Raw genomic sequence first — 21,520 nt, 5'->3', positions numbered from 1 at the left:
GTGTCACTCCGGCCTCCAGTTCCTTTCCTGCAACAGCACCCCCCCCACACACCCATTTTCCTTCTGTCGATTGCATTTGTGCAGTGTCCTTTAGGACAGTTTATGTAATCCATGTGTGCTCCCCCCCCCTCAATTTATCCTACCCCCACCCCGGTGAAGGTAGGTTCGGGAGAGAGAGGAGGGGAGAGGGTGACGGGCCTGAGCTCTGGGTGCTTCTGGTTGGGGAATGTTGTTTTCTCTATGGAGACACTCCCTGGAAAACTCCACTGGAATTCGGCGGGGTGGAGTGGGAGAGCAGCCTGGATATTAACTCCTAAGTCACTGCTGCCGTTCGCTGCCTAAGATTATTGTAACTAGAATTGCTGCATACACGGCAGGGGCTCCATCATGAGAAGGTGAGGTAGGAGAGAGCGTTATTATGCTGTTCATCTCGTATATTTTTAGCCTAGCCCTTCTTCCACGGAGCTCAGAGTGGCATACTTATTTACTTCATTTATACCCTTGCCTTGTTCCCCAGCAGAGACCCTAAAAAGCTTACATTGTTCTCCTTGCCTTCATTTTATCCTCACAACAACCCTGTGAGGTAGGTTAGGCTGAGTGTGCGAGTGACCCAAAGTTACCCAGCAACCTTTCATGGCAGAGTGGAGATTTGAACCCGGGTCTCCCAGCTCCTAGTGCAATACTCTAACTGGCTCTTGTGGTTCTTCAGTTTGCTGTTTATCCTCACAACCACCCTATGACCCAAAGTCATCCAGCAACCTTCCGTGGCAGAGTGGAGATTCGAACCCAGGTCTCTATAACCCTGTTTGATATTCTCACCACCGCACCACACTGGCTTTGGTTTCCGCTTTCTGTCTTTCTTCCCAGCCACAAGGAGCAACCGCAGGGGACTCCTCAAGGTTATAGCCTGTCATCAGTTCTAGTAGCTGTTCCTGTTCGTTGCCCTGGCCGTGCCGCCTCAGCAGTTTCGAACTGCAGGCCTTCATTTCTGTGCTTCTAGAGGAAGCCAGTATGCAAGCTGCAAGTTTGTTTCAGGGTACCATAAGAAGATCATAGAATCATAGGGTTGGAAGGGACCTCCAGGGTCATCTAGTCCAACCCCTTGCATAATGCAGGAAATTCATAACTACTTCCCCTCTCCACACCCCCAGTGACCCCTGCTCCATGCCCAGAAGATGGCAAAAAACCCTCCAGGATCCCTGGCCAAACTGACCTGGGGAAAATTGCTTCCTGACCCCAAAGAGGCATTTGGCATTACCCTGGGCATGTAAGAAGGGGCCACGAGAACTAAGCACTGATGTAACCCTTCCTGCCCTCCCTCTCATAATCTGCCCAAGTTCGCAGAATCAGCCTTGCTGTCAGGTGGCCAACTAGCCTCTGCTTAAAAGCCTCCAAATAAGGAGCGCCCACCACCTCCCGAGGAAGCCTGTTCCACTGAGGGACTGCTCTAACTGTCAGGAAGTTCTTCCTAATTAAATCTTTTGATTTAATTTTAACCCGTTGGTTCTGGTCTGACCAAGGGCAACAGAAAACGACTCCACGTCATCCTCTATGAAAGAAGATTTGGGGTGTGTTTGCAAAGCTGAATGTTTGGGGTGCATCCCATACTTGTGCTGTGCCCTGAAGTTTGTGAGAATTATGGGGGGCACAGCACTGAATCGGATTGGCAGAGCCCGGTTTCAGAGCCTTGCTCAGCCACAGGTTCTGGGTTCAAAAACAACTACTCGAGATCTCTTTTTGCAAAACATTCCAGGAATTGAACTTTGAAGCATTTTACATGCAAGGTGGGGGTGCTCTACTATGGAGACACAGCTCCCCTTTTCAAACCCCAGATGCTCCCTCCCTCCTGTGTTAATGTGGGGTATGATGAACATTTGTGTAGCTTCAGGGTGCCGTGGCTGCGCACCAGTGGCAAAAATAGTCTTGGATCAGGCACCCTCTCCTAGTTCAGTTGGGCTGATTCCTCCCCACCACAGCAGCCGTGTAAGACCAACTATTCTGTGATGGGAGATGCGGGAACCGCCTCATGCCTGCTTTGGGGCAGCTCAGAATTAGCCCTTCAAACTCCTCCCAAGTTCTGAGAAACAAAATGTTCTCTGTTTGTGGGACTTTTTCCCTTTAGATCTTATTTCTGGATTTTTTGTTTGGTGTGCAATAATAATAACTTAGCATTTATATACTGCTTTCTCTGTTCCAAGTATGTCATGAAGATAATCAGAGTAATATTTACAACATCCGTGTAAGGCGGACCAGTACCTGTATTGTGGAGGGAATAGCAAAGATGGCAGTAGCTTGCCCAAGGCCACCTTGTGAATTGGGGGCTGAGATGAAATTGGAACTCTCGGTAATATACAAGCTCTCCTTCAGGCTGAAAAAGAGAATTATAAGAGTGTTCTCTTCTCTATCAACCACATTTACTTTTTTGTTCTTCGTCAGATATCAGGAGTGGAAAAAGGTAGAAGTCTTTATAGTCTAGACAGAGGGTGTGAGTGATGTTGCATGTTGTAATTAGTTTGATAGAACGAGGATGTAAAGTGAGAAATGTAATTTTCTAATTACAACATGCAATACCCCTCACACCCTCTGTCTGGACTATAAAGACTTCTACCTTGTTCCACTCCTTGTATCTGATGAAGGGAGTTTTAACTCTCAAAAGCTCATACCTGGAAATCTAGTTGGTCTCAAGGTGCTACTGGACTCGAATCTTGCTCTTCTACAGTAAACCTACACAGCTATCAACCTGAAACTATCTTTATTATTCTTATATTTCTACATTGAAAATGGTGTGTAGGTGTTCTGTTTAAACTGGAAACCATTGCATTTCATGGCTTTTGTCCACCACCTTGCAGACTCTGGTCCCAAACCAGACATTCGGATGAGCAATTACAGTATTTACTCAGATGCAAGACAGATACGCCGTCAAAATAAAAGTTCATTTTTACATTTGCAGTTACAGTTATGTCTGATAATATGCATTTTGCCCATGAACAGCTTTTTAAAAAGATCATCTTACATTCAGGGTAATATTCCTTTTGAGTAAATACGGTAATGGATCAAAGTAGATTAAAGGGAAAAATTCAGCAGTATTTTCAGAGGTGAATTCTTGATCTCTTGGCACAAGACAGGCACCTGCCTTTGAACTTTGGCTTCTGAAAGGATGCTATTACATCCCTGCGTGCATCCGACATCTCTTGTCAGTCTGTGGATGCCAGGCTATGGCAGATAGACCCCTGTACCCTCACAGCAAGAAATCCACGGTCTTGGTTGAAAAGGCTTTATTCAGGAATCACATCAGATCCACAGATATGTCCATAGGATTGCCCAGAACCAAACAAGCAAGTTGACAGGAATACCTGAATGTGTGAAAACCATTCTTCTTATAGAGCACAATTACTCATCCCCCCTCCCAACAGTAAAACATAACTTTTGGCGCGAAGCAGTCTTGAGGACTCCATGCGTAGTTTAGTCTAGACACTAGAAAGGCACAAGATTAAAGTTGAAACACGGTGATTCATGAGAACGAACAGTTTACGAGGTCAGAAGCCCTGGGAGCTTCAAAGCAGTTAGATAAGGCACCTTTGGCTTCAGTTGGCCTGTGAAAGCAAGGCAATTTATGGCATTGGCAATATGACATCAAGATACAGCAGTGACTCATTGTAACAGCTCAGCTTAGAATAATGGCATGGATGAGGTGCAGGGAGGTGTACTTTTGTCTGAGTTGATGAAATTACCTAGAACTGGCCCTACCCCTCCTCTCCGTCTTCTGCTAACTTGGCCCCACCTTTGGACTGTTCTTGCTGGAAAATTCAGGAATGTTCTGTCTTACAGTTGTTTGTGGTAGGTAGGTTTTGCGAGAGGCGGAGTTTGGAATTGCAGCCCTCCGAGGAGCAAAAAGAGGCTTTTGTTGTGGCGTCTGAAGCAGAAGGCGGCAGCGAACATTTTTGCCGAGCCACGTTCTCGACCCAGGAGCAAATGTCCGGGGGCTGATTGGGGGAAAAAGGAAGGTGACATTCTTGGACTAAATGGCGCTTGACTTAACACTTCAATATAGCTTTTGTTTGGAGGGTTCTGACCCAGTGGGATGTCAGAGCTGAAATGGACTTAGTGGGAAAATAACTCCCGAGCCTCTTCTCATTTGAATCTCCTTGCTAAAATTTACATCTGTTCACCTCATTTCAGTGCCTTTTCTGCTTGTCAAATAATGGATTTTAGGGGGTAGTGAACGGGAAGAGCTGTAAATAATATCACACAAAGCTGCCTTATAGCAAGTCAGCCCGTTCGTCCCCCTCGCTCAGTGCTGGCGGCAGCTGCTCTCCTGAGATGCGTTGTGCGTAGATGGCAGAATCTGAACCCGGGACGTGCAGCAAAGTCTGTCCTCTGCCACTTAATCCTGGCAATGCGCCAGGAGTTGCATCGAGGCGTGTGTAGTGTAATTCAAGTAATTTGCTTCAAGCTGTCGCCAAGGTGGTAGCGCTTGTGGTTCTGCTGAAGTCTTGGAGAACCTTTTCAAGGGATACTTATTTGAAGAACGTTACGGGAGTCTTTCTGGGCCTGGTGTTTTCAGGAAGGGTTCTGGTTGGTTAACTTTGTAAACTTGCATTTATTAATCTTCAGCCGACAGTAGCTCCATCTCATCTGCACTGGGAAGGAAGCCGTGTCCATAGTGACAGATCTAACAATGGTTTGATGTCATGGTTACTAGTTTATAAAGCAGTATGTGGATGTATGAACTAGCCCGCAGCAGCACCCAAAATTTCCACCCAGCTTCCTCTTTGGATGTCCAAATTTGCCCTTTTGCATCCTTTTTTGTTTTTGTATCTTGTTATTGAATCTCTTTGCTCCGTCCCATTGCTTTAAAAAAAAAACAACCCCTTTTTTTGCACTGTCTGCAGTTGACGCAAATTGATATCAGTTATAACAGCAGTAATTTAATTTGGGTGGCTGGGAGAGTGAAAACTCTTTCATTTTGCACCGAGTGGAAAGGATTCGTGCTGGAAATGGAAGTTTTCATGTCAGGGTGTTGTCAAAACATTCAGAAAGATCCCCCATTTTATCTGACAACTCGCTGTATCACTTGTTTCTCCTGTCCTTCCTTCAGAGAGCTTGGGCGGGGTGGGCGGGCGGGGGGGAGGTATCCACAGTTTCCCATTCTATCTTCACAACAACAAGTCTACAAGAGACTCTCCCAAGCATACCCAAGACTCAATCCGATGGCATCTTAGAGACCAACAAGATTTCCAGGATACAAGCTTTCAAGAGCCAACCCTCACTTCTTGAGAACTGCATGTGAAGAAGGGAGCTTTGCCTCTCGAAAGCTTATGCCTTGAAAATCTTGCTGGCCTCTCAGGTGCCGCTGGATTCAAATCCTGCTGTTCTACTGCAGACCAACACAGCTACCTGCTTGAAATTATTGCCTAGGATACCCAGTGAGCTTCAAGAGACTGAGCAGAATTGGAACTCGTGTCTCCCAGGTTGTCATCTGGCACTCTAGCCACTCTTTGTGTCAGTCATTGCACTGTAGCATCATCGGTGCATGGAGAATGTTTTAGTTACTTTTAACGTGTGTGTGTAGCCTGTAATTTAGGCCCTATGTTTTTAACTACAACCTTGTGTGCACTCATAATAAATACTTATTTGGAATATTTTTATTTTAGTATGTAACTTGTAATTCCCCCCTCTAACCACTACACCATCTTGCATCTCAATATGTTTTGGAGGCATTGCAAACATGCAGCCTGGCATTGTGTCTTCCTCCTTAAATTGTCTCTGTCTCTTTGGCTCGTGGGTGCATGGCAATTGGCACATGCTGCCAGCAGAGACTTAAAAGTGACTCAAGCTAGCAAGCAGCCTGTCTTGTGTTATGGCGGGTTTCGTAATAGGACCTCTGGGCTTTGTGAGTGGTGTGTGTGTGTCATCCAGGAAGCAGGTCTGGATCTGTGCTTGAACGGCAGAGGAAACTTCGCTGTGGGAGGGTGGCAGGGAGCGGTATCCTTGGCAGATCTTTGCCTAGTTGCTGCTTAGAGTTACTTGGAGGCATTGACAGCCACACGCAGAAGGAGAATGCTGGCTTTTTATGCAAGGTAAGTCTCGTGCGTCTCTCGTTTTAACGTTGTCTGACCAGCCGGAGTTTTTGGTATGAGCAGTGGACTACCATCTGCTGACAGCAGAAGGAAATAGAACCATCTAGTGTCTGACTTTCACCTTGTTGAAGGCAGTGAACCTGAAGTGGGTTAAAAGTGCAGGCAAAACTGAACACCTTGTGAAGTTGGAGAGTTTTGGGGCACGTGCAGAGTGCGTTTTGTTCAGGACTGAGTAGCTGCAGAGCACCCATACCTTTGGAAACACGGGGGCACATCGGATGGGGGGTCAGATGGGGCATCCCACTTTCTAGTTATTTTTTTTAAAAGGCGCTATCGAAAGCCAAATATGCTGATTTTTATTTTAAAGACAGGGATGCTGGCGCAGGCTGACTGCGTTGGCTTAAAGGGCAAACTGGTCTCTGAGGAAGGGAGCTTTGACTCTCAAGAGCTCACACCCTGGAAATCTAGTTGATCTCTAAAGTGCGACTGGCCTCGTATCTTGCTTTTCCGCTGCAGACCAGCATGGCTACCCACCTGAAACTATCTGGTTTAACTTGTTCTGCCTTGGATGTAATTTGTAAGGAGCTCGAGAGAGGCTTAGAGGGGGATGTGAGAGGGCCATGTTTATATTACGTGGAGAGGTGCTGATTAGAGGAAAGGATAAATTAAACTAGATTATTGAGCCAAAAATTTAGGGTAACACAGCCTCTCTACTAATTCCTTCTTTCACGTCAGAACTGCCGTTGGCTGGCCTCTGGCTTTTAAGGTAGTGGCTTTGTCATTGTGGAATAACCTGGTTTTTGTTTTTGTCCTGGTTTTTAGAAAGCTCTGAGGCCAAATGGTTCAAGAAAGCATTTGAAGGCGGACAACTGAGCTAATAATGGTCCTTTTGTCCCCCCTTCCCCGTTTCTGATTATTCTGTGGGTCTTTTACATACCACTGTAACCTGCTTTAATTCTTTTGGTGGGGAGAGAAGATTAATTTTTTAAAAAACTATTTTGTTTCACAAAATGGAGAGAGATTAAGGTGGGTAGCCCTGTTAGTCTGTCTGTAGCAGTGGAAAAGAGCAAGAGTCCAGTAGCATCTGTAACACTAACAAAATTTGTGGTAGGGTATGAGCTTTGGTGAGTCATAGCAAAGGTACCTGAAGAAGTGAGCTGTGACTCACGAAAGCTCATACCCTACCACAAATTTTGTTAGTCTTATAGGTGCTATTGGACTCTTGCTCTTTTCTACTGAAGAATGGAATCAGGAAGGGAGAAAGCATAAAGAGTCTGTACTAGAGATGGGCACGAACTGAAATACGAACCAAAGTTCATCACGAACTGGGCCGTTTTTTGGTTTATGAACCGGTGGTTCGTCGGAGCTCATTTCTGATGAACCGCAATGAACAGTTATGATTTTTAGAGCGGTTTGTATAGCTCGTTTTTCAATTTGTCACTGCCGACAGCCTGGTGCCGATCAATGTTACCTAGGCAATGGGGGAGATGGGATTTCTGCAGACCTTCTGCAGCCCCGGAAGTGATGAATCAAACGAATCGGTTCACGAACCGGGCAAGTTCATGGCAGTTCGTGGTTTGTGGTTCATGCAACGAATCTCAAACCACAACAAACTGCCATTTTCCTGGTTCTGGCCCGCCTCTAGTCTGTTAAAACACTTTGCGTTGCATGTTCTGCTATATGTCTGTTCTAGGTGTGCATTCAAATAAATCCTGAGGGGAGAACCATTCTCTCGAAAGTTCTTGAGCAAAGAACTTGAGTAGCTTTGATACTTTCCCCGATTCTCCACCGCTCTTCAATTGTGATAGCTCTTTTGTTGTTCTCTGGGGTCAGGAAAGGAGCTCCTTCTTCCTCTGGGGTAGCAGGGGTTGTGAAGTCCAGGAAACTGTGTGGTGCGATGGCATTGTACCGGAAAGCCTGTAAGATGACTCACTGGATGGATTTTACTGTAATTTGGGGAGTTAAAAGGAATTTGCTTGTTGGACTGAAGAGTGATTGAGTGTCCCGGTTTGTATCTTTGTGACTTTCCCTTGTCAACTCATTTAGCCATTGTGCTGCACTCTGATCTCATAAGGATTGACTTCTGGGTTTTGCGTTTCCAATGTGGGTTATATATAACGGTTCCCTTGGGTATAGTGTGAGACTGCTTAAACAGCCAGTGCACCCGATAATTTTCTACTGCAAAATGCACACACATGCAAAGATGAGCTGTCCACATCTGAAATCTGCTGTGATGATGCAGGATTGGCAGTGCATACTGTAAATTTGGTAGGGCAAGGGCACTGCTGTATACAATTGACCTGTGCCTGTGGTTCAGCCGGGTCAGAACTGCAAGGCAACAAAGGAGGAGGTGGAACTGGAGAAGGAAGCCTGGATAGCAAGTTTGCTTGTGCATGATGTGCGGTTTGGCTATGAAGGGCAGCTTGTTACTCGGTAGTATATATTTATTAATACTGCTATTGCAAAATAAAATACAGACTTGGAGGACCACTCAGATCTTGAGACGGTGTTCCTTGTCTCAGCCTTTAGGCAGCAGAATGATACTGCCTTTCTTGTGTATGTGGAAACCTGCTTTTTCTTGGGCGAGAACAAAAACTCCAGCCGTGCAGAGGTAAGAGCCGGTTTCTGCCAAGGCCTCGGATCCTCGCGGTGTGTAAACAGATACCAGGGGAGTTAGTCATCGGGTGAAAAGTAGGATTGGTTGTTCCTTGACCTGCTGCAGGTTGGGAGGTTGGGAGGGTTGAAGCTGGGAAGCCAGATGACTGTTTGCTGAACTGATTGAGATGCAGAGAAAGTTTCAGTGTAAAGGGGGCCGGGCGTAGAATGAGATTAAATTAGATGTATTCGTTTTATAGTCCGCTGTCCCTGCGAACCGGCTCAGAGCGGATAACATCAGTATTAAAATTTACATTCAAATTCACATTTAAACCATAAATAACATAGATCCAGAGGAGTTAGCCGTGTTAGTCTGTAGTAGCAAAATAAAAAAGAGTCCAGTAGCACCTTTAAGACTGACCAATTTTATGATACAATAAAATTGGTTAGTCTTAAAGGTGCTACTGGACTCTTCTTTATTTTGCATAAATAACATACAATTCATAAGAAAACCACTCTAGATAAGGGCCCATATTACCCAGCCCCAACCAAGACATTCCACGGGATGGCAGATGGTAGGATTTAGGAAGATGGTAGGATCTCGAAAGGGTTGGGTGGATTTCACCACTCAAGCTGTGGGCAGCTTATGAAAAGAATCACCCGTTTGAGAACAAACAAAAAGGAATTGTTTATTGAGGAGAAGGACCTTTCTCCCCATCCAATATGTGTTACTACTAATTCTGTCAATTTACGATGGGACTCTTTACATGGGATGTAAAAAAGGTAAACGTAGCCCCCTGTGCAAGCACCGAGTCATTACTGACCCATGGGGGGACGTCGCATTACGACGTTTTCTTGGCAGACTTTTTACGGGGTGGCTTGCCATTGTCTTCCGCAGTCATCTACACTTTACCCCCAGGAAACTGGGAACTCATTTTACCGACCTCAGAAGGATGGAAGGCTGAGTCAACCTGGAGCCGGTTACCTGAACCCAGCTTCTACCGGGATCGAACTCGGGTCGTGAGCAGAGCTTGGGCTGCAGTATTGCAGCTTACCACTCTGCACCAGGGGGCTCTATATTGCATGAGATGTAGCCCCTGTGAAAAACACTTATTACCTTCTCCCCCCCCCTTCCACCTGAAATGGTCAAGTCCATTCGGCCTCCCTTGTCCGTGATTGGATGAGGAATCTGGTCCCTGGTTAGGGTTGCCATGCCAACTTGCAACCTGGTCCCTCCTGCAGTCCCTTTAATGATGCGGAGCAATTGTCTTGCCACGAAAAAGTGAATGGCCCATTTCTGCAGACAAAACCTTTATTAAATGGACAGGACATTCCTCGCCCCTCAGCTTGAGACATGGGATTTCAGGCAGCTTCAGAAAAATCCTCTGCACATGAAAAATGAATGTGTGTGTGTGTGGGGGGGGGGAATGGGGTGCAACAAATTTTCTATGTGCAGGGGTTCAGTTATGCAATCCCAGACCAACACCTGTATGCATGTGTTTCTAATGCACAGGTCCCAGTCCTTGGGGTGGGAGGAGAGAGAACATAAGTAGACTTCATTCAAGCCTGAGGTACGGAATGCCCCTTCTGGGCTTTAAGCCCTTCACCCTGGAATTGTGTGTGTGTGTGAGAGAGAGAGAGAGGGAGGGAGAGACCTGTACCATGCTTGGAACAATGATACTTAATTGGCCCTGGTATGATACACTGTTCAAGCATGCACACAAAGTAAAAGATGTTGCAGAATCTTTTGCTTAAAAAATCTACCTTTATTCTTAAAACAAAACAAAAAAAATGCCTTTTTAACTTACACCCTTGATTCAGTTGACAGAAACGGTGTACCAGCTGGCTGGGTTTGTTCTCCCCTCCCATTCCCTTCACAGTCACTGAACAAGCTTAATTTTCCACCCACTAGAAATTACAGCCCCCCAGATGAAGAGGTTAATCGAGGGTTCTTCATCATTACAGGACAAAGAGGTTAATCGCGGGCTCTTGACTTTGGCTTTAATCTCCCTTTTTCCTGTAACAGGACCCTTGTGGCTTTAACAGCTATAAAATGGGCAGAAACCCAACAAGTACAGCTTAATTGTTTGCTATATCTCTGTGCTAAAAGTCAAGTAAATGGGTACTAGACCAAATCAAGCTGGAATTCTCCCTAGAAGCTAAAATGACAAAACTGAGGCTATCGTACTTTGGTCACATCTTGAGAAGACAAGAGTCTCTGGAAAATAGTGCTGGGAAAATTGGAAGGCAGTAGGAACAGAGGAAGAACTAAAATGAGATGGCTTGACTCAATAAAGGAAGCCACGTCCTTCAGTTTGCAGGATCTGAACAAGTCTGTTAATGATAGGATGTTTTGGAGATCTTTCATTCATAGGGTCACTGTTAGTCAGAAGATCCAGAGGAGTTAGCCATGTTAGTCTGTAGTCGCTAAATAGTAAAGAGTCCAGTAGCACCTTTAAGGCTAACCAACTTTATTGTAGCATAAGCTTTTGAGAACCACAGCTCTCTTTGTCAGATGCATCTGATGACATTCTGATGATGCATCTGATGAAGAGAGCTGTGGTTCTCGAAAGCTTATGCTACAATAAAGTTGGTTAGTCTTAAACGTGCTACTGGACTCTTTACTATTAGTCAGAAGCAACTTGGCGGCACATAACACACACATCTCCATGCTAGGGACAGCTGCACGTGAACTCATGACGCTGTCTTATACCGAATCATAGCATCAGTCCATCAAGGTCAATATTGTCTAAGCCTGGCAGGGGCACTCCAGGGTCTTAGGTGGAGGCCTTTCCCATCTCCTGCCACCTGGTCCTTTTAACTGGAGAGGCCATGGATTGAACTGGCGACCTTGTGCATGCCTAGCGGAGGTTCTTCCACTGAGCCACGGCCCCTCTCAGCCCGCGGTCTGTCATACAGCCATTAAAGGGGCAAGATGTCTTCCAGCAAGGAAAATGCCTTCTGAGCATGCAATCCCAGTTTGTGCTCTGGGGATGGTTCTTCTGCACAGCCTATGAGGGATACTGTGTTATGTGCCCCCTCTGAGTTTTCTCCCCGTGCTTCAGTGGTCTGAGACGTCACAAGTGGGAGGCATCAGAAAGCACCCCCCGCCCCCGATTCCCGCCCCCCCCAAGCAGGTAATGCATGTGAACCTGCATGGTGACAGGTGGCATGCTGTTCCAGTGACTTGCGGGTGATATTTGATACCTGATTTTTGCCTGACTTGTGCGGGAGTGCCTCATGTGGGAATCACCCCAGAAAGTCAACGGTAGGGGTAAAAACCCCTAGAGAAGCTCCTCGTAGTTAAGTTTAATGCTTACCTATAGGTAAAGGCAAAGGTAGTCCCCTGTGCAAGCACCGAGTCTTTACTGACTCATGGGGGGACGTTGCATCACCACGTTTTCTTGGCAGACTTTGACTTCAGTGCTGTGTACACCTGTGCAGAGAAGAAAATTAAAAGGAGCAGAAAAGAGAGAGTGATTGCCATTTAGAAATTAATGGCACCTCACAGGATTGTTGTGAAGGCAAAATGGAGGAAGGCAGATGGTTGTATGATGCTTAAGCTTTGTGCCAGAAGAGTGCGATGTAAATGTAGTAAATAAGTAAAATAGGGTGCGGCAGTTGAAGTGTGGAACTAAGACTGAGGAAGTTTGGATCTTTGCTTGCTGTGAAAATTACTGGGTGGCTTTGGGCCAGCCAGTCTGACTTTGGATAACTTGCACTGAGGGGTTGTTGTAGGGTTGCCAGCCTCCAGGTAGTGGCTGGAGGTTTCCTGGAATTACAACTGGTCTCCAGGCCACAGAGGTCAGTTCCCCTGGAGAAAATGGCTACTTTGGAGGGGTGGACTCTATGGAATTATGCCATGCCAAGGTCCTTTCTCTCCCCAAACCCCACTTTCTCCAGGTTTCTCCAGGTTTCACCCCTCAGATCTCCAGGAATTTCCCAACTTGGAGCTGGCAACCCTAGGTTGTTGTGAGGAGAAAAGTAAAGAATCTTTCACATGGGCTGCACATTGAACATAGCCAAGTGGATTTACTCCCAGGCAAGCCGAGGTATAGCAAAGGGCTCTTTTCACCACATAAATAGCTGCCATCTTTGACCAGATCTTTGCCTTTCTTGCTCTTGGATCTTTGTTTTGGGATGTTTGTCTGAACTGATGGGAACGCATTCCCAATGAAATGGGAGGTAGAGAGGAGTTAGGACACATTTGGATTTGGGCTGGCGTTGAATTGGGTTGTGGGAATCTTTCACATGACACTGAGAGATCTCTGTCTTTCGGTGCGACACCTCTGAAGATGCCAGTCACAGCTGCCGGCGAAACGTCAGGAACTACAATCCCAAGACCACAGCCATACAGCCCGGAAAATCCACAACAACCATCGTTCTCCGGCCGTGAAAGCCTTTGACAATATGTCGGGTTGTGGGAACTCAGAGATCATCCGGTTGGTGCCACATGAGACACCTCAGCACAATTTTAGACTTCCCATCCTCTGCAGGTTGCTAAATAAACTGAAACGGCTCACTTTGGTGTTTCTTTAAAAAATTCCCAATTGAGAAAGCGTCTGTGATGTCAGCTAGGCAGCTGGGACAGACACTGCTTTGTCAAAATACCACCATTTGGGGCTGGCAAAGCCGGGTGGGGTAAATTGGATTCTGTTCAGTGCTTCTGGTGACAGGAATTCAGTGTCATTTCCCCATTTTGTGAAAGGCCTGGACGTGACCTCTTTGTAGAAATCAACATTTTGTGCCTTTTCTGTTGCCTCACACCTGGCTGTATTTTAGTTTCCTGCCGCTGAGCTCATCGCTATTGTTTAATAGCATTTGTCGCTCTCCGGGCTTTCTCTTTTCTGGAAGAGGCTCCCGTGCCCTTTTCTAAAACGACTGCACAATAGCAAAAAATGCAAGGGCAACAGTTTCCAGCACAAAGGCGTAGGGAGGGGTTTTTGTTTTGCATGTATGGAAAAGGCACCGGAGCCATGCTCCTCTTTTCCAGGCAGTCTAGTGCCCCTCCGCTTAATGCAGAAGTTATGCAAACTGGCGCAGTCTGAGGGCCAAGCTACACATGACGAATGACATTTGAACGGCAAGTGGATTGAGTGGAGGGCAAGTGAACAGGGAGAAATACACTTGCCATTCAAGTGTCATTCGTCATGTGTAGCTTGGCCCTGAGGGCCAAGCTAGAAGTGACAAATGACACTTGAATGGTAAGTGAACAGACTCACATGTATTCCTCCCTGTTCACTTGTGCTCCACTTGCGCTCACGCAAGTGGAGCACAAGTGAACAGGGAGGAATACATGTGAGCAGGGGCGGCGCTAGGGCTTTTGGTGCTTGCAACCAGCCGGCCGACTGGGCACCCCTGCACACGCGCGCACACACACACGCCAGCCTCCGGGATGACGTGTCATGTGACGTCATCATGGGAGCGCGCATGCCGCCAGCCCGATTGCTGCAGTGGGCAGCTTGGACGGTGCGCAGGTGGCCTCCGAGCTCTCCTGCTTGGTTGCCTGCGGTGCCGCAGATGCCTGCCCGCGGCTGCTGCGCCCAGCTGGGGGCATGTGCTGGCGGCAGCGGCGGCGCAGGGCGGGAGGGATAGGTGGCTTCAGCTCTGTGGCATGCACTCCCGCCCCCTGCGCCTCCTCTGGTGCTCCCTCTGGCACCCTGTGCCCTGAGGCCACTGCCTACCTGGCCTCAATGGGCACACCGGCCCTGCATGTGAGTCTGTTCACTTGCCGTTCAAGTGTACGCAAGTGGAGCACAAGTGAACAGGGAGGAATACACGTGAGTCTGTTCACTTGCCGTTCAAGTGTAATTCGTCACTTCTAGCTTGGCCCTGAGTTCGATTTGATGTTCCTAGCTAAGAGAGACTTCGGGCCAAGCTACACATGATGAATGACACTTGAACAGCAAGTGTATTTCTCCCTGTTCACTTGCCCTCCACTCAATCCACTTGCCATTCAAGTGTCATTCGTCATGTGTAGCTTGGCCCTTCGACTTCCTAAAATGCTCGTTGGTGGCAGAGTTAGAGGTGATGGGGAAATCAGGGCTAATTCGTCAGCAGCGTGTGGGAAGCCACAACTTTCCAGTTAGTCATCTTTCCAGTGGAAGAATGCTCGTTTAAGAGGGGAAAATAACTGTATTTAACCTGTCCTGTTTCTGGGGCGTGTGGTTATTTACAGTGCTTGTACCCTGCAAACAGTACAGGATCCAGAATTTTTATGTTTGATTTTGATAAGATCCCCATAATCCAAAAGTTCTTAAAACAAACGTGCTATCCCACTCCAGCAAGGGGAGGGGGGGGGTCAGAACTAGACATGGGCACGAACAGCATTACGGACTGAAAAAAACCACGAACGGCCCTTTCGTCTGTTCGAACAAGCCATTCGTGAGGCCCCATTCTAAACGAACAATTGGTCCTTGCAAGTGGCACCTGTAATCAATCCTCTTGGCAACCGGAGGCAGGGACTGAACTCTGTCTGAACTCCTTCTGGCTTTCCTTCTGGCTTTCCTTCTGGCTTTAACCCTTCAAAGTACTTCCAGCAGAGAGTCCCGTTTTTGCCACTGTGAAGAGAAAATTACAACAAAGGGGGAGACCCATGCATCATGCCTTTCCCGAGGTGCAATCTCTCTGAAACTTGGGGGGTCTTCGGAGGACAGTGAGGACTATGTCCCCTGCACATTTGGTGGGTATTGGACATTGGGAAAGTCAGTTTGTGGGGTGTTTAAAGGGCCCTGCCCCTTGCACGTGGCAGGAAAGGGCCCTTTAAACTATCAGCAGGCCGGTGGCAGGGGGGGAATTCCCCCTGCCGCCGGCCAGATGATAGTTTAAAGGGATCCCCCATGCTGCCGGCCAGATGATAGTTTAAAGGGATCTTTAAAGGGCCACAAACAATGAACATGTTTGTGAACAGGGTCATGTTCGTTACTGTTCGTTGTTCATTGTTCATGGATGGCAACGAACAACGAACAGTTTGTTCGGAGTTTTTTTTCTGTTCGTGCCAATGTCTAGTCAGAACTCAGCTCAGAGAAGAGCCAAGAGTCTGTGTTTTGCCCCTTGCCCAGATCAGTTAGGTGAGCCATACTGGACCCCAGTTGGCATTGCAGTGTGACCCTCTGAGTTCCAGCCAAGATTCATTTGGATAAGTTGTGCGTTAACCTGCCTCCCAGATTTAGGCCGTTATACTACAAGCAGCTTTCTTAGGGTTTCGGACTTTGAAAGCTGCTTTATATTAGCCCTGTTCACAAGTTTCGATGAATGCACATACAGTCCGTGTAGAACATTCACTTGTGTTTTCTTATACATACATTGAGTAATTCTGACATTACAGTCAACACGTATACAGCTGCATGTATGATTGAAACGGCACGTTTCTTCAGGAACTGGTCCCTGGTTTCATTTGTGAAGCTTACACGTGCTAGCTATTTCTTCACAAAACAGATGTCTGCGCATATGTACCTAGTATCTGTGCATGTGCTGTAACTTGTGAGTAGGGCTACTGAGTGAGGGCCAAGCTACACATGACGAATGACACTTGAACAGCAAGTGTATTTCTCCCTGTTCACTTGCCCTCCACTCAGTCCACTTGCCGTTCAAGTGTCATTCGTCACTTGTAGCTTGGCCCTCAGACTATTAGTGTTCTTAACTTAGACTTGTCGATTGCCTGCTAGTGGTCCTTAAGGGTTGCAGGTGGAGGAAGGATTTCTTGCCTCATCTGGATAGTTTAGATGGGTAGCTGTGTTGGTTTGCAGTAGAATAGCAGGATTTGAGTTTGGTGGCGCACAGAGTTGGGTGGACGCAGAAGAGACCCAAAAGATTTCCAGAGTATAAGCTTCCGAGAGTCAGAGTTCCCTTCTTCAGACAGAGCCCTGACTCTCAAAAACTTACACTCTGAAAATCTGGTGGGTCTCTAAGGTGCCTCTGGTCTCCAGTCCTGCTGCTCCCAACATCTTCTCCCTGCCCCTCTTTATTGGAGGTACCAAGGACTGAAGATGAGCTATTCTGCATGCAAAAAATATGCTCTGCTATCGAGTTACAGCTATCGAGTTACAGAGTTAGAGCCAGTTTGGTGTAGTGGTTAAGAGCACGGGACTCTAATCTGGAGAGCCGGGTTTGATTCCCCACTCCTCCACAAAGCCAGCTGGGTGACCTTGGGCCAGTCACAGTTCTCTTGAGCTCTCTTAGCCCCACCCACCTCACAGGGTGATTGTTGTGGGGTAATAATAACACTTTGTAAACCGCTCTGAGTGGGCATTAAGTTGTCCTGAAGGGCGGTATATAAATCGAATGTTATTATTATTATTATTTGCAAGGCTACCTTAAACGACTGTTAAAAGATGCAGAATTCTGTGCTTTTTCCTGAGCATGTGTAGTGAAAGAATTTACAATTCAGTGCTATTTTCTTATTTGTAATATTCTTAAGGAACTTGTCCTGAAATCGCATGAAATCACATGTAGCTTTTTTCTTAGAACAAAACTTCTTGACAGTTGCATGAGAACTTTTCGCTGCTGTTTGTACTAAAGTTGTTTCAAGCCATTCCTCCTCCTGGTGGCCTTTATCTGTGGACTCCGGGAATATTACATGGTCCAGGAGTGGGGATTGGGGAGTGCAAGAGTTTCAATTGAGATGGCTGTTCAACACAACGGGAGCAACCTCCAAGGGGCAATCTTGACAACTTCCAAGTGGGGCCTGAAGATCTCCGGGAATTACAACCAATCTCCAGACCGCGGAGATCAGTTCCCTTGGAGAAAATGTCTTCTTTGGAGGGTGGAATCTATGGCATTATGCCCTACTGAGGTCCCTCCCTGCCCAGGCTCCAGCCCCCAAATCTCCAGGAGTTTCCCAGTCCAGAGTTGGCCACCTTATGGCTAAGGAACTGTTGACGTGGAGTTTGAGCCAGAGTGACTGCTTCTTGTCTAATTCTGAGTCTTCATGCACTCTCCCTGTGCCCGTAATAGGACATGAGCATCGCAGAAGTGGCGACCTCGTTGCTAAGAACGGAAGAAACATTCTCTGCATACCTGGCACGGATCAACAACGTCATCCTTCAGCCCCTGCTACAATCAGGTGAGATTGGGGAGGTGGGCATTAAGATGGAATCGATTGTACTCAGTCGTCCCTGTTTAGCAGAGACTGGGTGTTTTCACACGCCCAAAGCCTCCGGAAGATCACGTGAAACTCATGGCACGAAGTGTCTTCCTAGCGCAATTTCCCAGCATGATCCCGTTTAATGGCGCAATTTCTGACATCATTGCGCCATTAAAGGGAATCGTGCCGGGAAATCGTGCTAGGAAGACGCTGCGTGCTGTGAGTTTCATGTGATCTTCCAGATGGTTAGAGGTATGTGTGAAAACGGCCACTGTCCCAGTTCTCCAGTCCCTAGAAAATTATTATTATTATTTATTATATTTATATCCCGCCCGCCCTGCAAGCGGGCTCAGGGTGGGTCACAACAATAAATAACCCTTAGGTTTTAATTTAGAGGATAAGAAAGCCTCCAAGAAACATCTTGAGCATGTAGCAGGAATCCAGTAAGGGTGGGCAGAGTCAAGCTTACACAAGAGAGAGGTCCAAAGCCCCAGTGTTGCTGCATTGAAGGCCTCCCTCTCTTGTGGTGACCCACCATATTTCCAAGAGTTGGGGGCACACAGAAGATGGCCTTGTGCGGCCTCTGTGCCTGCTGAGCAGGTTTGCATGGGAGGAGGTAATCCTTGAGATTCTGCCTTGTCAGATGAATTCATGCTTACATTTTGAATCGGCCCTGGATGTTCGAGTGGACAAAGCAGACGTTTCCCAGGCGGGTCTTCCATCAGCCTGGCAGCCACAGTTTCATCTGGTCAGAACTGCTTGGTAAACGGGAGTTACTCTTACCGGGAGTTACTCTACGTCTTCTGCGTGAAGAATTTCCAGTCTGCTCTACCTCTTGGAGAGCCCCTTTCCCTGTAGGAGAATCTAGACATCAATGGCCACATCAAACAACTTCCCCTTGTAGATGATTGAAGTAGACACAGGGCTTTTTTTCAGCAGGAACGTGGTGGAACGGAGTTCCGGAACCTCTTGAAAATGGTCACATGGCTGGTGGCCCCCCCCCCCTGATCTCCAGACAGAGGGGAGTTGAGATTGCCCTCCATGCTGCTGAGCGGCTCAGAGGGCAATCTCAACTCCCCTCTGTCTGGAGATCAGGGGGCGGGGCCACCGGCCATGTGACCATTTTCTCCGAAGGCAACCCACTGAGTTCCACCACCTCTTTTCCCAGAAGGAAAGCCCTGAGTAGACACATTTAGGACATTGCACTTCATTTCTTTGCCTTGACTTAGAAATCTAGTGTTGGAAGGGACCTCAGAGGCCATCTAATCCAACCCACTGCTCAGTGCAGCTATCCAAAGATAGATGGTAGTTTCAGGTGGCTAGCTGTGTTGGTCTGTGGTCGAAGGGCAATATTTGGCTCCAATACCTTAGAGACCAACTAGATTTTCAGCTTTCGAGAGTCAAAGCTCCCTTCGTCAGACACATGATAGATAGCTTTCCAGCCTCTGCTTCAATACTTCCAGTGAGCAGAAAGCCTGACCCACCCCCAGGCGATGGGTTCCACTCTCAAACTGCTCCTACCATTTGGAAGTTTATCCTGATGTTCTACTGAAATCTACCCTCCTGTAGCTGAATCTCTGGAGCCACAGGGAACTTGATAACCGTGTTCTCTTTCTTTCCCAAAGGCTCTTTTGAGAATTCGGATCTCTTCTTGCTATTGAACAACCATTTCCAAGTTCTCTGGGGCTTGACAGAAGAGAACTGCAGAACCCTCAAGGAAGCCTTCAGTGCTTCAGAATCCGTCAGTGTCCAAGACGTCTATCTAGTCTGGAAAGCTGACTTGTTCCTTGATCGATACATCCAGTGAGTACAAGAGCCACGCTCATATTTTATGTGTGGGTGCTTGGGTGGGGAGTGAAACTACTATCATTGAGATATTAATAACCAGCCTCGCCTTTAAACGAGAGCAGAATAGCTCTTCTGTGTCCCAAAGTCTCTGCATGGCTTACGCAAATGTTTTAGATTTCCCATAGAAAAGTGTCCACCGCTCCTTAAAAAATTTAATTTTCCCTCTTGTTGGGAGGGAGCATACCATTTCCCAGCCGAGCTTCTCCCTCTGTTCTCGGCTGCGGTTCATCCTTGCTGAAATCTCCGGAACCATAGGATGGACGTCTTCTGCAGTTGAACCCATGACGTTGGCGAACACTTTGTGGGCAGAGAATGTGGCTTGCCGAAGTCCTGCTTTCATTGTACATGAACATCATGTTTTCTGTCCCGCTTTCCCCCTGTCTCAATCCCAAGGTGGTGTACAGGAAGAGACCCCCAGAGAAGCCCAGTCCAAGCCCTGACCCACCTCCCTTAGCTTCAGCACGGTTGCCAGAGCACATGCCTTCCTGGCCACGCTTTGCTTTCCCGCCTTCCTTCCACACTGGTGTACTCAAGATGTGCCACAGCCAGGGCTCATTTCGAGGGGGAATGCGCAGGAACGCAGTTCCCCAAAGAGGTCACATGTCAGGTGGCCCCGCCCATCTGACTCTCGGCCATTTTGGGCCCGTTTCAGCCTGGATTGGGGCCGAAACGGCCTGGATCAGGCCTCTGATGGGTGGTGGATCACTCTCCCACTCAGCAGCGGCCCAATCCTGACCATTTTGGGGCCCTTTTGGGCCATTTTCAGCCCCTTTTTGCCATTTTGGACCCAATTTCAGCCCTGAATGGCCAGGATTGTGTCCAAAACAGCCCAGATAGATGATATCAAGGGGTGTGGCATATGCAAATCAGTTATGCCGATGACACATTTCCGGTTATTGCAAGGGGCGTGGCATATGCTAATGAATTATGCTAATGAGTTCCTCCAGCTCTTTTTCTACAAAATGACCCCTGGCCTCAGCCATTACGAAGGGCCGCACAAGTGCTTTTAAGTCTGGTGCAGCTCGAACACACGGCTTAATATTGGTGTGGACTTTTCTTTTAAAACAGGTATTTCTCCACTTTTGCCACCTGCGCTGTACTCCAGGGGTTTGAACATGCTGCTAAGAATAAAAGGTGGGTGATATTTCTCGATGGTCAGCCGTTTCTCTCTTATTTCTTCTCTATAAGAAAATGTTCTGTTTGGAACTGGTAGAAGGGCCATTGAGCCGTTGAAGAACAAGTTCCTTTTGCTCTGTCTCCCCAAGGTGAGGAAAGAATACAGCAGTAGCTGTAGATGAATCTCTCTACACAGAGGCAGTATATTTCTGTATATATTCCAGGGCTGCCGTCCCTATAATGTCCTGTTTGTGAACTTCAAAAGACATGGCTGGAAGAAAAAGAAAAAGAAAAATTCCCAGTAAGGGAATCCGAATGTCTTTACAAGTCAAGCAAGACATATTGCAGTGGTCAACTTCTCTCCTCCCCGCTCTAGCCAATGGCAGTCAGTTACCGCTCTCCGAAGTGGACTTTGGGGAGTGTACTTCTTTACCCAAAGAGTGATTAACGCGTGGAATTCACTGCCTCAGGAGGTGGTGGCAGCTTGAAGCATAGACAGCTTCAAGAGGGGATTGGATAAACATATGGAGCAGAGGTCCATCAGTGGCTGTTAGCCACAAGGTATAGCTGGAACTCTCTGTCTAGGGCAGTGATGCTCTGTATTCTTGGTGTTTGGGGGGGGGGGCAATCAGTGGGAGGGCTTCTCGTGCCCCTTCCCCACTGGCAGACCTCCTGAGGACACCCAGTTTTTTGGCCACTGTGTGATACAGAGTGTTGGACTGGATGGGCCATTGGCCTGATCCAACATGGCTTCTCTTACGTTCTTATGACTTTTGCCATCTAGCTCTAGAAATGC

The 21,520-nt window shown here is 47.3% G+C and overlaps 1 protein-coding gene across 2 annotated transcripts in view; it reads left to right on the top strand.

Annotated features, from left to right (window-relative positions):
• The window catches only part of ALS2CL (ALS2 C-terminal like), a 75,828-nt gene that overhangs the window by 2,009 nt on the left and 52,299 nt on the right, over nucleotides 1-21,520 (top strand). Inside the window, exons 1-4 of one of the 2 annotated variants that reach the window (XM_054991988.1) lie at nucleotides 6,017-6,080; nucleotides 17,631-17,739; nucleotides 19,386-19,563; nucleotides 20,677-20,742. In XM_054991988.1, coding sequence (XP_054847963.1) covers nucleotides 17,634-17,739; nucleotides 19,386-19,563; nucleotides 20,677-20,742 — 350 coding nt within the window. In that variant the 5' untranslated portion in view covers nucleotides 6,017-6,080; nucleotides 17,631-17,633. Of the gene's footprint in view, nucleotides 1-6,016; nucleotides 6,081-17,630; nucleotides 17,740-19,385; nucleotides 19,564-20,676; nucleotides 20,743-21,520 lie in introns of those variants that run through there. The other variant, XM_054991989.1, reaches the window with a different exon arrangement.

The sequence above is a fragment of the Eublepharis macularius genome, chromosome 11, assembly GCF_028583425.1.
Source record: "Eublepharis macularius isolate TG4126 chromosome 11, MPM_Emac_v1.0, whole genome shotgun sequence".
In the NCBI taxonomy this organism is placed as follows: Eukaryota; Metazoa; Chordata; class Lepidosauria; order Squamata; family Eublepharidae; genus Eublepharis; species Eublepharis macularius.
Note: the sequence above shows the minus strand (reverse complement) of the source record. Positions and strands in the feature narration are given on the sequence as shown.